The sequence below is a fragment of the Aedes albopictus genome, chromosome 3 (assembly GCF_035046485.1).
Source record: "Aedes albopictus strain Foshan chromosome 3, AalbF5, whole genome shotgun sequence".
NCBI classification, from domain to species: Eukaryota; Metazoa; Arthropoda; class Insecta; order Diptera; family Culicidae; genus Aedes; species Aedes albopictus.
Window position 1 is genome coordinate 6948135 of NC_085138.1, and position 12987 is coordinate 6961121.

At 40.4% G+C, this 12987-nt stretch overlaps 1 protein-coding gene across 4 annotated transcripts; it reads right to left on the reverse strand.

The window, feature by feature from the left end:
• Positions 1-1458: 1458 nt before the first annotated feature.
• On the reverse strand, positions 1459-11729 carry LOC109402925 (uncharacterized). 4 transcript variants are annotated; one of them, XM_062856023.1, is made up of 6 exons: positions 11486-11729; positions 10252-11343; positions 9600-10172; positions 6296-9529; positions 3641-6177; positions 1459-3570 (listed from the first exon to the last, which is right to left on the reverse strand). In XM_062856023.1, the coding sequence occupies exon 5, from the start codon at positions 5797-5799 to the stop codon at positions 4792-4794; it is 1008 nt and encodes a 335-aa protein (XP_062712007.1). In that variant the 5' UTR covers positions 5800-6177; positions 6296-9529; positions 9600-10172; positions 10252-11343; positions 11486-11729; the 3' UTR covers positions 1459-3570; positions 3641-4791. The 4 variants fall into 4 exon arrangements, with proteins under 4 accessions (XP_062712007.1, XP_062712009.1, XP_062712006.1 ...); XM_062856025.1 differs by having other exon boundaries at positions 9600-9669; positions 9731-11343; XM_062856022.1 differs by having other exon boundaries at positions 9600-11343.
• Between the last annotated feature and the right edge of the window lie 1258 nt (positions 11730-12987).

Below are 12987 nucleotides of genomic sequence, written 5' to 3' on the forward strand. Positions count from 1 at the left end.
TATTAGCGAAGACCTGCATGGCATCACCTTGCAGATCTGGGAGGACATGGTGAACCTATTTTCTACAAATTACACCAAATTACTTTTATATCCTTCAAAACAAGAATATTAAAGATGTTGACAAGTCCAAGTCTTGTGCAGTCTCTCTTCTGTGGTCCAATGACCACCCGTATTTATACTACCTTAGGTAGACATAATGAAACATACCTAGACATTTAGGTACTGTAATGAATAGTATTTTATGTAGGTAGATATCCTATGCACACAATCATTAGGTAGACACTACAGTCCTTTCCCCTTTAGAAAACTTCAAAAAATAACATTCATCACCAAAATAATGATAGCACAAATAAACTGACTTTCAAAGACCATATCTGCTCGCTAACAAAACTACAAAAACAAAAAAACGATTTTGCTATCCCAATATTAGCAACTTTACCAAAAAGTACAAATAACACAAATCCATTCACCAAAACATAACATATAACAATTCCGCCACAAAAGAACAATTTCGTTCACCACAAAAAATAACATTTCGTTATTACCAAAACAAAAAGACAATTTTGTCAATGCACCATCGGCCAAAAAGAACATTCTGTTCACAACATAATGGCAATTCTACCAGAACAATTCCGTTCTCCACAAAAATAACAATTTGTTATTACAACATCCTGAAAACCAAAAGGAAATAATTTAGGAATAACTCAAAAGAAATTACACGTTCCTTGATCCTCGTCGCCACTTTTATATCCTACAAAAGAAGAATATTAAAGATGTTGACAAGTCCAAGTCTTGTGCAGTCTCTCTTCTGTGGTCCAATGACCACCCGTATTTATACTACCTTAGGTAGACATAATGAAACATACCTAGACATTTAGGTACTGTAATGAATAGTATTTTATGTAGGTAGATATCCTATGCACACAATCATTAGGTAGACACTACAATTACTAGCGAAGACCTGCATGGCATCACCTTGCAGATCTGGGAGGACATGGTGAACCTATTTTACTACGAATTACACCGAATTATTAGAGAAGACCATTATAGCATCACCCTGAAGATCCGGGAGGACATGGTGAACCTATTGTACTACGAATTTCACCAAATTATTAGCGAAGACCTGCATGGCATCACCCTGCAGATCTGGGAGGACATGGTGAACCTATTTTACTACGAATTACACCGAATTATTAGAGAAGACCTTTATAGCATCACCTTGCAGATCTGGGAGGACATGGTGAACCTATATAACTACGAATTCTACTACATCATTAAAGAAGACCTGCATAGCATCACCTTTCAGATTTGGGAAGACATGGTGAACCTATTTTACAACGAATTTCATTGAATTATTAGAGAAAGCCTGCATATCATTATCTTGTAGTTCCGGGAGCACATGCTGAACCAGGTAATCAATTTTCGGATATGTAGTAGTTCCTAGCTAAAGAAAATCCCTCACCCCTCTCCTTGTGATTTTAATTGTTTTAGCTAAACTGATACACAAGAATACGAAAATTATAACAATATACGGTTGCTATAGGGGTTAGTCCAAAACGGTGACAAACATGTCGAATTTCATGATGATGTGGCTTGCCATGATAGCCTTTGTCAACTTCTTCTTTTACCGCTTTTCTTACAATTGTTCAACTATTTCACAAAACCACCTGCTTGTTGGAAAGTTTGCTTTATTACCTTACCAATGATGTATTGAAACCAATAGATAATGATGATATTAATTATAAAATATCAATTTGATATTTGTGTTGGTTTTCTGCGAAAATGGCATTTTTTAGCTTTACTCAACTTTGATGCACAATATCTTTGTAACTACATCAGCTAGAAACTTGAAATTCTGGATTTTTCTTAGTTTATATGTTTATTATTGATAGAAAATTTCAGAACAAGCATTGGTGAAAGTCACTTTTCTGATTTTTGTCCGCCTGATATCCTATAGTGTGTTGGACCATTGCATCAGTCTTGTCGAAGAATGAGAGATTGATTTCAAATCTTTGTGCTTTAGTGTCTGACGGGTAGGAGACAATCCTCATAACAGCGGTCTATAGTCATATAGGACTGACTGTACTGCGTACCTACGAATTTGTGCGATTCGCTTAATGCTAATGCTTAATAATATGGGATTTAATATAACTCAACTACCGCAACCACCTCCTCAGGAGTCAAAATCTCATAAACCATCAATTTGGAGTATTTTGGGTGCTCAGTGTTAACGATAATAAATGAATAGTTATTTATCCAACGCGTTGTAAAACAATTGAAAAATTTAAAATTTGTTCAGCACGGGTTATATGTAATTTACCGAGTTAAAAGCTCAATCCCTTTTTCTGCTCACGGGCTTATGTAGGAGATATACTGCCTATGATCGCATATAAGTCCCATATTTGTTGGGTTCCCTATTTATATGGGACAATATAAGAGCTTAGAAACTTGTAAAGTTGGACTGGGGAATTTAATCAATTAGGAATCCTCCCAGAACATCACTGAAAAATGGTCTGAATCGAAATTTTTGAAAAAGGTTTTTGGAGAATGTTATAGAATTGTTCTTAACTATTGTCTGTCATTTGGTAGTGCTAACGCTGACCAACATAGGTTCTATCACAGCAAAGGTCTACTGTCTTTATATCGTAAGTTTAGCCACGGAAATATGTATATGGACATTTTCAATACCCCCCTGTCACACTTGGACTCGAACGTAGGAGGCGGTGGTATTTCCGCTCCTTCGCCCACCGCTCATCGCTTGCTTGACTTTCTCCTCCGGTCGTCGTCCAACTCGTCATCGCTCAATTCATTCCGTATGGGCACCGCCTGCTGCTGCTGCGGTTTGAATCGCTTTTCAGACGCATCATGGTCCAACGATGCATCAAAATCCCCTCGTTTCGTCGTTCAAACTCCTTCTTGTTCTTCTTGGTGGTGAAAAACGACATCCTCATATATTGCTTCACGACCACCAGCACAACCGTAGAATATCCCCATTTCTCATCGGCCTTCGGTGTGCGAAATTAGGTGACTTTACTTCCTCCAGGGTTCGGCTCGGGGTTAGCAATAGTACAAGTATCCGGCCGGAACACACACCGGAATCGGATCCGAGATCAACGGCGACACCGACGTTCCTTTACAAAATGCGACCGCGCCGTTTCTGTTTCGCGCCGTTTTCTGTTCCGCGGGAACCAGCGGATCAACGTCCAACTTTCCCCGTTGAATAACACTGGCCAATGTTGAATATCGTCACCACCACCAGTCGGAAAAGTTATCGGATAGGTCCAACTGTCGGCGCTATTTTCCCACAAGCCCAGGCACACTAAAGTAGCGAAGACGGCGGACCAGCGAAGACGGATGGTAATAAATATCGATTTTAAATCCCGTTTGGTACCTCGAGCCAAGGAATAGGACCGTGCTTGTTTTTTGATGGTGATAATCTTGGTCAGTTTTGGTACAAACAGGCCAACTCGGTGATTATTGGTTTAACTGGCCAGAGGAAGGTTATATGCTATGCTGGACCCACATTCAAAACAACTCATCCGGAGGGAAAAAAACAATTTCGTCGATTTTCTGAAAATAGAAAATAAAAATCCGTGAAAATGTACGTATCATCAACTGGCTGGACTGACGTGAAACTTACCTGAGTAAATCCGGTTCGGCGCAGTTTGTACGGAAGATGCCTCTTCTCCGGCAGAATTGATACATAACAGGTGTATCGGCGGCTGGTCTTTTCAAGACGATGGAACCCAATTTTGATTGCGGCTTGCGGCTCACGAGAAACGCGAGAAGCAGCTTCCGACGGTTTTCCTGGGTTTTCCTCTTTGACCAGCTAACGTGATTACAAAATCAAAACAAAACAAAACAAATTTGAAAACGTCTCACTGACAGTAAGCAGCTGATCAGAAACTCACCACGTCGCTGCTGCTGAACCGTAGGAGAGAAAGGGGTTCAACGAAAATCGTGGTGGAATAATTAATAGGAGACTGCAGGGTTAATCGCTACTTCGCAAGATTTTCATTGTTTTTCAATAGTTAGAGGCTTCAAAATATATGGGTTCCTTGGGAAAGTTTGCTCAATAAATTGACAGAAAGCCGTAGAGCAAATAAAAAAAATTCACGGGAATGGTCTATTAGTACGTCGGGAAACAATATCTTTAATAAGGACCAACACTTTTTGGCCGCATTCGTTACAAGTTTTCTCACCGTGCGATAAAAATACTGACAGCGAAATCAGAATGGAAAACACGTGTTTTGGGCTGAACAGCTGTAGAAGTATAAGGCGTTGTTCAGTTGATTACCACGTGCTGTGCTAATTCACCACTGCTGAACACAAGTTCAGGAGTGATCATTATTGAGTCATGGGAAGATTATGTTTTGCTTTGGGTGCTGCATCTCACCATCTCTAGGATGGCGCAGATAGGAAGGCATGCGGCTGGCAATCGACAGGTCTTGAGTTCTAATCCGAATTTAGGTAATTTTATATGTAATTCTTATTTCATAATAGGTGTTCTCAACATAAGAGCAAACAATTACTCTCGTGAGAGCTCAACATTTTTGCATTTTAGTTATTTTTGGTCATTTTTGCCAAAGCCGAATAACAACTTTCCTGTGCATTTGTAAAACGCTTTGAGCAACAAAAAAATTAAGTAGGTGCACAACATGATGCTTAATAACTTCTCCAAATTTGTGTGAACAAAACCCGAACATAGGTTGTACGTGAAAATAATTCAAAAGTTATTCAACATTATGCTGAATTAATTCGTCATAATGATGCCTGTTAAATGAGTGATTGTTAGTTGGGCTTTCCAGCATCTTCAACTCCAACCGTTGTCTCAAACGACCCAAGTACCGTTAGAGGTTTTGCATCCTCGCCATATGGAAAGAACACCTCATCGCACTCTTTCTTCTGGTTCCACGTTTTGATGCCATTTGTTTTCAGGTAATTCCACGATTTTTCGTCAATGATATTCCGCTTGCATCCTGAATCGACCATCAGCTGCAGGAGTACACCTCCAACCTTCATCCAAAGCAACTCGTCACCATCACTTATGTTGAATATGAAACTTCGATCCTTTACATCTCCTTGGTTTTCATTGTTGTTTCTTATTTCGCGGACACGTTCTGGCTTCAGACGTTTATTTCCGATGTTTGAATCTTCGAATTTCCGCTTCAATGAAACCGCTGTCCGGCACTGGTTGGCAAAGTGCCCAATGCGCTTGCATTTGTTGCATTCCTTATTCCTAATGCCGAGCAGTTCTTGTCGTTCGCGTAGTGACCTTTCCTTCCGCAACGAGTGCACTCTTTTGCATCGGGACGAATCCTGTTGACGCCGCTGGTGGATTCTAGACCAGCCATATTTTCGGAAACACCGCCAGATGAACCAATCGATCGTCCGAGCTTGGTGCTTCACGGATTCGTAGGAGCTTACCATTTTCGTGACTTCATCAATGTGGAGACTGTCTTTTTGTAGCAGTTGTTCTTTCAAGTCGCTGGGAGCAAAAAGAATGACCTTATCGATAACACTAATCGACCTGCTTTCCTCGGCAGATTTGCCGAAATCGCATTTGTTGGACTGTTCTTGACACCGGAGCATGAACTTGACCAAAGTCTCATCTGGGTTTGGTTTTAATGTCCAGAACAAGTTGCGTTCAAACGTATCGTGTTGTTTGGGCGCAAAGTAGGCGTCCAGTTTGGCGGTAGCTACAAAATCAAAATTTCGTTTGTATTTAATCCACTCGTTGCGTACCATGTTCCTCGAAAGGGTCCGGAACTGAAACTGTGGGATGTCCCACTTGTCCATCGTATAGGTTCGTTGATAACTAAAATAATGGTTTGCTGTCAGTTCTCTACTTGTTATTTTTCTTAAATGATTTGCCTTACCGTCAAAGTTCGAGTTTTCTGCTTGAGAGCTGCTTCTTCTTCGAAGATTGTTATACAGCTCCGAGAGCCGCTAACTTTATGTAGCCTGACGCTCGCTCTAGAGCCACCTTAGTGGCCTAACAGTCGCTGTTCTACAGCCGCTGCCCTTTGGCAGCCTTCCTCTAGCGCTGTTTCTACAGCCACCACCCGCCGGTAGTATAGTTGAATCGGAAACCGCTGTTTATCAGCTGCTACCCTTTGGTAGCATAGCATTCAATCCGCTGCTCAGCAGCTACTACCTTTGCGTAGTATAGCAGTCCTGAAGCAAGAGTAAAAAAATGTAAACATAACCTCTTTTCCGACATAATAAAGATACACTTTTTCCCCATTCAAAATTAAGTTAAAAACACTGTTTCAGTGAAAATAATAGTTCTTACCTATATTTCAATGTTTCCCGGTTTTCCTCAGTCGCCAATGTGATACTTATTACAAGAAATACAACGTTTAATAATTACTCATTTAGCAACCGATCTCAATCACATTCATTCCGTACTTCTCTGCATAACAATCTGACACTTCTCCACAGGCCCGTACTCTTCACGCATTACTCGTTTATTTCATACCAGGCCCGTACTCGGGTACCACAAATTACATGTCGGCGTTCACGGCTTCTATTCTGTCGGAGTTTCGGCTGCTACTAACAAGGGTAAATGTGTCGTCAGTAGTAGGCGTGCAGAATTTGAATTTAAAAGTGTAACCCACAGCGACGCTTAAACCCATCACAGCCCGGATAAAAAATACAATAGAAAAACATAGGATTCTAATGTAACAGAACCATTGAAAACAATGCTCTTACAATAGAATTCAATGTTAAAATAACAATAGAAAAACAATAGAATTAAATGTTTCTAACAATAGAATCAAATGTGAATGAGCATTTCACATTGAATTGTATAGGTTGTTAAGTATCGTAACAATACAAAAAAAGACTTTTTTCCATACAACTTTTTTCGCAAAACAGAAAATTCTAATGTTAATGAAATGTTGTTAATGCCGATACGTGGAATGAAATATACCGTACATTTTTATGTATTTGTATTGTTTTGAACAGTTAAATATGCCAAGAACATTCTTGTTTGAACTGTGATTTTACATTGAATTCAATGGTTTGGGAATGGTTTTCTATTGTGATACAAAGGATTCTTATGTTTTCGAATTGTTGCAAACAGTGAAATGTACGGTAAACGTATTGTTTTGAGCAGTGACTTTATTACTGGTTCCACGTTTGGTTCAATGGTTTGGGAATTGTTTTCTATTGTGATACAGAAGATTCTTATGTTTTCATATTGTATTAAACAGTGAAATGTACGGTAAATGTATTGTTTTCAGCAGTGATTTTATTACTGGTTATACATTTGATTCAATTGTTTTGGAATTGTTTTCTATTGTGAAACAGTACATGCTGGTTTGTATTGCTTTTACATTGAATTCAGTGGTTTCGGTTCAGTTTTCTATTGTGATACAGAAGATTCTTATGTTTTCGAATTGTTTCAAACAGTGAAATCCACGGTAAACGTATCGCTTCGAGCACTGATGTTATTATAGGTCGCACATTAGATTCAATTGTTTTCTATGGTGAAACAAAAAATTCTGATGTTTTTGAATAGTTTAATTTTAGGTACAAAAGAATATGAACATTTTGGCAGGGTTAGATCAATTTGTGCTTTCTGCTTTTGTTCTTGACTGCATGAAAAACTCTTAAACAAAGCGAACTGAACTATAACTATGCATTTGGATTAGAAGCTTGTATATTTTAAGCAACATTTTAAGGACACAGACCGAACAGTTATCAAATATTTGGATCATTCATGTTGTAAATCGAGTAATGTCAAGTTGCATTAATGGTTAAAGCTTTGGCTCCCATGCCCCACAGCCAGATAACTGGGTTTAGCAGACTAAGCATTATATGTGGCAACACTATAAGCGGCATGATGGAACCGTGCCTAAGCGCGCTAAGTGTTATAAGACCACTAATGTAGTTGCATTTATTGGGTGATGAGGTACAAAAGTAACATTACAGCGTGCTTAGCCATTATTATAGCACTTAAAAATACTCGATATACTACATCTTGAACCCATATGAGAAGATCGTTCGAAGCGTTCAAGCACAATGTAAAAGATGAGTTTTACACTATGAAACATTCGTGTGTCATTTTGAAACTCCCTTCCCTAAGTTAATTGATTTTCGTCTACACAAGCTTCTGTAATTGCATCGGGTGGGCGATGAGGTACGAAAGTAACATTAAAGCGTGCTTAACTATAACAATTAAAGAAATTCAATAGAATAATTTAACTCAAACACATGCGTTCCAGGCTGAAAGAGCAAACCTATGTTGGAAGACCATTTAAAGTGTCCAAATGCAGAATATGTTTCTATTCCGTGCTCCAGAATGAAAGAAAATATAATTATTAATCCGAGTATTAATCAAACATAACATATTTCTTCTTCTTTTTCTTGGAGTAACGTTCTCACGGGAACAAAGCCTACTTCTGAGCTTTGTGGTTATATGTGTAGGAGTCAAGTCCACCATAGCCACGCAGGCCATAGCGAGGCTAGCTCCGTCGATGCCTGTTTCTAAATTACAATGAAAATAAAACGCTAGACATCTTCCATCAAACTAGACGGCTGCCGACTGATACCTCAATCTGCAACCGCCACACTCTTAATTCCATTCAGGTATATACAATTCAACAAACTTCTTCCAAACTTCATACCTCTGCCATCTCTCCAACAATTGTACCTACCAACAAAACTGCCGCCGTTCACGTACCTGAAGGTTCGACGCTACCCGAGCGTTCTACGCTATCTAACTTCCAACAATATGAACACTTCCACAGCTGTTAACTGATAGCTTCCTCTGGCAATGATCATTCTGCATGTGTATACATATTGAACGTGTGACAGGCTATAAGATACTGTATGCCTAACAAGATGCCTAAAGAAGTCAAGAAAATTTCATTTACGAAAAGTTCCTGGACTGAACGGGAATCGAACCCGTCACCTTCAGCATGCATGCTGAATATTCACGCGTTTACAGCTGTGGATATAGGGGCCTATAACATTACATATTAGTAAAAATCAAATAAGGTACGAACGAAAAATCTTAACCTTAGCCTTCGTCATATCTCACGTTCGGAACGGATTTCTTCATCATGTTCTCGTTACTGCGCTTCTTATTGAAGTTTGGCTTAAGTAAAGTACGTCACGCTAAGAAGGGGGGGGGGGGTTCTGAAAAGTGTGACAAGCAATGTATTAAGTATAGGAAAAACCCGTACGAAGGGGGGAGGGTGGTTGAAAATTCCCATGTTTAGCGTGACGTACTAAATGGATGCCCCCTAAGTGCCTGGCTTTGACGTGATACACACAAGCGTTAATTCACACAGCGTCGCCGCAACTGTGGGGTCCTGCGGGTGTTGTCCTGTGGGGTATGCGTTTGCATTGCGTGCTGCACACGGTGCGGTAGCGTTGCGTTCTCATGTGCATCCTCCCATTTGATTATGTGTAGCTCAGGACGCACTTGCGTGCACACTGCGTGGACGCGCCCGCCCGTGTGCATCGGCTCTTTCTCGATGATTCGCTCCTGGCTGTGTGTGTGTAGCTTCTGAATAAACTGTAAGGTGGATTAGAAAAATACCATGTTAAATTTGTAACTATTGAGCTAAAGTTATGTAGCAACAAACCTTCTCTTCAAATTGCAAATCGACAGTGGATTTGAAATCTTGTCCGGCGTATACATCGTTACTCTTTGTGCTTTGTAAATAATAAATCCGTTAAAGCATTACACATTTCTACAATCCGCCAGCGGACTCACATTTTTTCGTCCATCACCAGCACGACCTCGCGTTGAGCCTCCTCAGGTCCAGTTTATTAAAATTGCCTCCTCAGGTTAGCGTGGCCGGAACTTCATCAATGAGCTTTCCCGGTGACTGCCCCGGAATTGTCTTTGCAGCGAGAGCTGGTGCATCGGGAACATCGGATGCAGATCTATAGGACACTGTCCTTGTTCGGCTTGTAGGTGGAAGGTTGGGATGTTGGCTTCCATTTCTCCCTCCTCGTCCTTGGCGTTGACGTAATTCCCCGACGAAGTTCTTCACCCATCATCATCTTCCTTCTTGCGGCCGAAAGGTAACACCGGAGGTTAGCCACCCGATGCAGGCGCATTTTTCTGGTAGTCATTTTCTCCGCATCCACACAGCGGTATTTTCCTGGCTGAATCTTCCCTTTGTTGATTCCGGCAGTTTTTTTTTTTCAACCTGCAACAAAAAACAGACGGTGAGAAGTTTTGAAGAAAATTCCCTTTCTCTCATCCCAATCCGAAAAAAACCTACTCACCTACAAGATTCCGATTTTTCCGGTGTAGGGCTGCTTTTCCCTGCAGGAGTCAGGAATATCGTTAGGAATACCGACCGGTGGAACCCGGTTTTCCAAACTTGCGATGATGCGACGGTGAATGTTTTGCATGTTTTGTTTACGCGAGCAAAACTCGCCTAACATTTAATAGAGGCTTATACTCAAAATGCACTCGAAACTTAACTCGAAAGTTTTTTTTGTTTTAGCTACATAAATCGCATTTGATATTATTGCTGCTCGTGCTCAACACTGAAACTAAGCGGTGTCAAAATTATGGAAAATTGTAATATTGGAAAAGAACATAGGGATATCTAATAATAACAAAATAATCTAATGTTAATCTATTGTAACAATAGAATCAAATGTTTCTCTATTGTTTGCCTATAGAAAATACTGTAACAATGAAATTTAATGTTGACCTATTGTTATTGATACACCGAATTGCATTTTTTAAATTCAGTTCACAATACAAAAACAATAGAAAACATGGTTAACATAAAAATCTTTTGTTTTTGTACTGTTTTTCCCATAGATTCAATGGTTCATTTTTATACGGGAGTAGACGTAGTACAGATTTCAAATAATAAAATTTTCATTTCAAGTTTAACCGTCAACCGAAGTGTGATTTTCTTTCTACGGCTCTTCCTGAAGGGTTATAGGTCAGGTGAAAAAGTAGGAAAAATCGATGTAAAGTGAAAATGGCATCGCCGGAAAATCACTAGTCCGTGGAATCGTTGACCCACAAGGAAACCCGAATGCAGTTCAGATTTCGTCAACGCTGCCGTGTATCGAACATTTGGCCGGTCGTGAAAACTGGACCACGTGGAAATTTGCGGTGGAGACATTTTTGGTACTCGAGGACCTTTGCGTAGCCGATAGCCAACCCTGATGGAACATTCCCGGCGGTGAACGCACGTAAGGATAGGAAGGCGCGTGCCCAAACCTACTCCGTCAATTACGTACACGTGAAAGACGCAAAAAAACGACCCGCGAGGTAGGGGCGAAGCTTGAGACGGCATTGGAGGACACTGGCCTGACCGGGCGTGTTGGACTCGTTTGGAAGCTCATCGCAACCTAGGATAGGATACGACAACTAGTCAGCCCAAAAGAGACCAATTTGGGGACCAATAATCTTAGCAACGCGGAAAAACAAGACAGCAAGCTGTGAAATTAGACAGAGAAGTTGCAGGTGTCACATCCTATCCTAGATCGCAACCACGTTGGCCTCTTTTATGTTTCCATCGACCTTGACGGTTCTATCTAATCTGCTGATAACCAATTCACCGCCTACTCGGCGGTGTAGAAGCTACCACACAGGCTGACCTTTTGAACCCATTGATGCATTGTACTGTGCGATGCATGCGATTATGTACTTGATCCATTATTTATTACAGATGGTTGCAATTGCTACATTTGTTGCATGTTACCGAATGTACAGACAAGCTCTTCTTAAACGGATCATAACAACCGCAGACAGACGTTCAAGCTCGAACAAATTTATTCACATTTTCTATGTAAATTTTCACTAGCGACACCTAGGCAACCGATTGCCACAGTGCAGTCGCGTGCAGTTGACAGTTTGAGAAACCACGTACTTCCAGCCGCTTACTTACCACCCAATTCACCACCCACCGAAAAATAAAATCAAAACAAACACTGTCAAAATCATTCCTACATTTGCTTCACATTCACAAAGATTTCCCAATGCGAGTGAAGTTCATCCAAATGCAGTTTTATTCAAGCAAATCTATGTAAAATAAAAGTAATAATGTGTAAAGTATTTTACAAGAGTCCTGCGCTAATTTGTGCATTTAGACATTAAATAAAAGTCATTTACTCTGCACAAATTATGTGGAAACATTATTAGCGTACAACACGTGCGGTCTTTTCCCGCCATCCGGCTGGAAGACGACCGTGGTGACAGTTGTTGGTCGCAACGCACATGTGAGGCAGCGATTGAATATGAACGTCACTAACGCCATCTGTTCGCTGATTGCCACTTGGCAATTTGTGACGGCCATGTTTTTTAAGCGCCAGTCACACGATGCATATATTGATCAATAGTTGACCGTTTTATGGAAACATTGAATGTATATTATTGTTCAAAAATAGATTGATATCAATCATTCAACTTTTCCCCTATCTTCCGTTTGATCAACCACGCAGCAATATTTCCCCTCCATAGCGCATTTTACTTCAATTTTCTCTACAATATTTCCCCACCTTCAAAATTGTTACATCAATCCTCTCGGAGATTGCTCAAACCATGGGTCAAATTATTCCATGGATCAAATGATTGGATCAATATTTCCCCTCCAGATCAACCTTTCAATGCAGCACCGCGTGAACGAGAGCATCATCATTGCAGAACATTCTGCCGTGTTGCCATTTTTTTTAAATCACATATATATAATAGCCCTGTTTGTCTGTCCGGTGATAAGCCAACCAGACGCAGCACGCGGGGAAATTCTCACAAAAAAAAATTGGCATTTCAATTGCTTTTCACGCTTTTCACTAGAGTCCCTATAATTAGAGTCTGGCGGACTGTCACTTTCGACCGGAGCCAATCGAGCATGACGTCATAGTGTCCTCACCGATAAATGCTACACCGTGGCGTCATGCTCGATTGGCTCCGATCGAAAGTGACAGTCCGCCAGACTCTAACTAGACTGACTCTACTTTTCACTATCAGATGCACAGAACAAAATCAACGACAAC

Excerpts from the sequence above, each read along its gene's own strand:
- LOC109402925 (XM_062856023.1), bottom strand. The coding sequence starts at position 5,799 with ATGGACAAGTGGGACATCCCACAGTTTCAGTTCCGGACCCTTTCGAGG.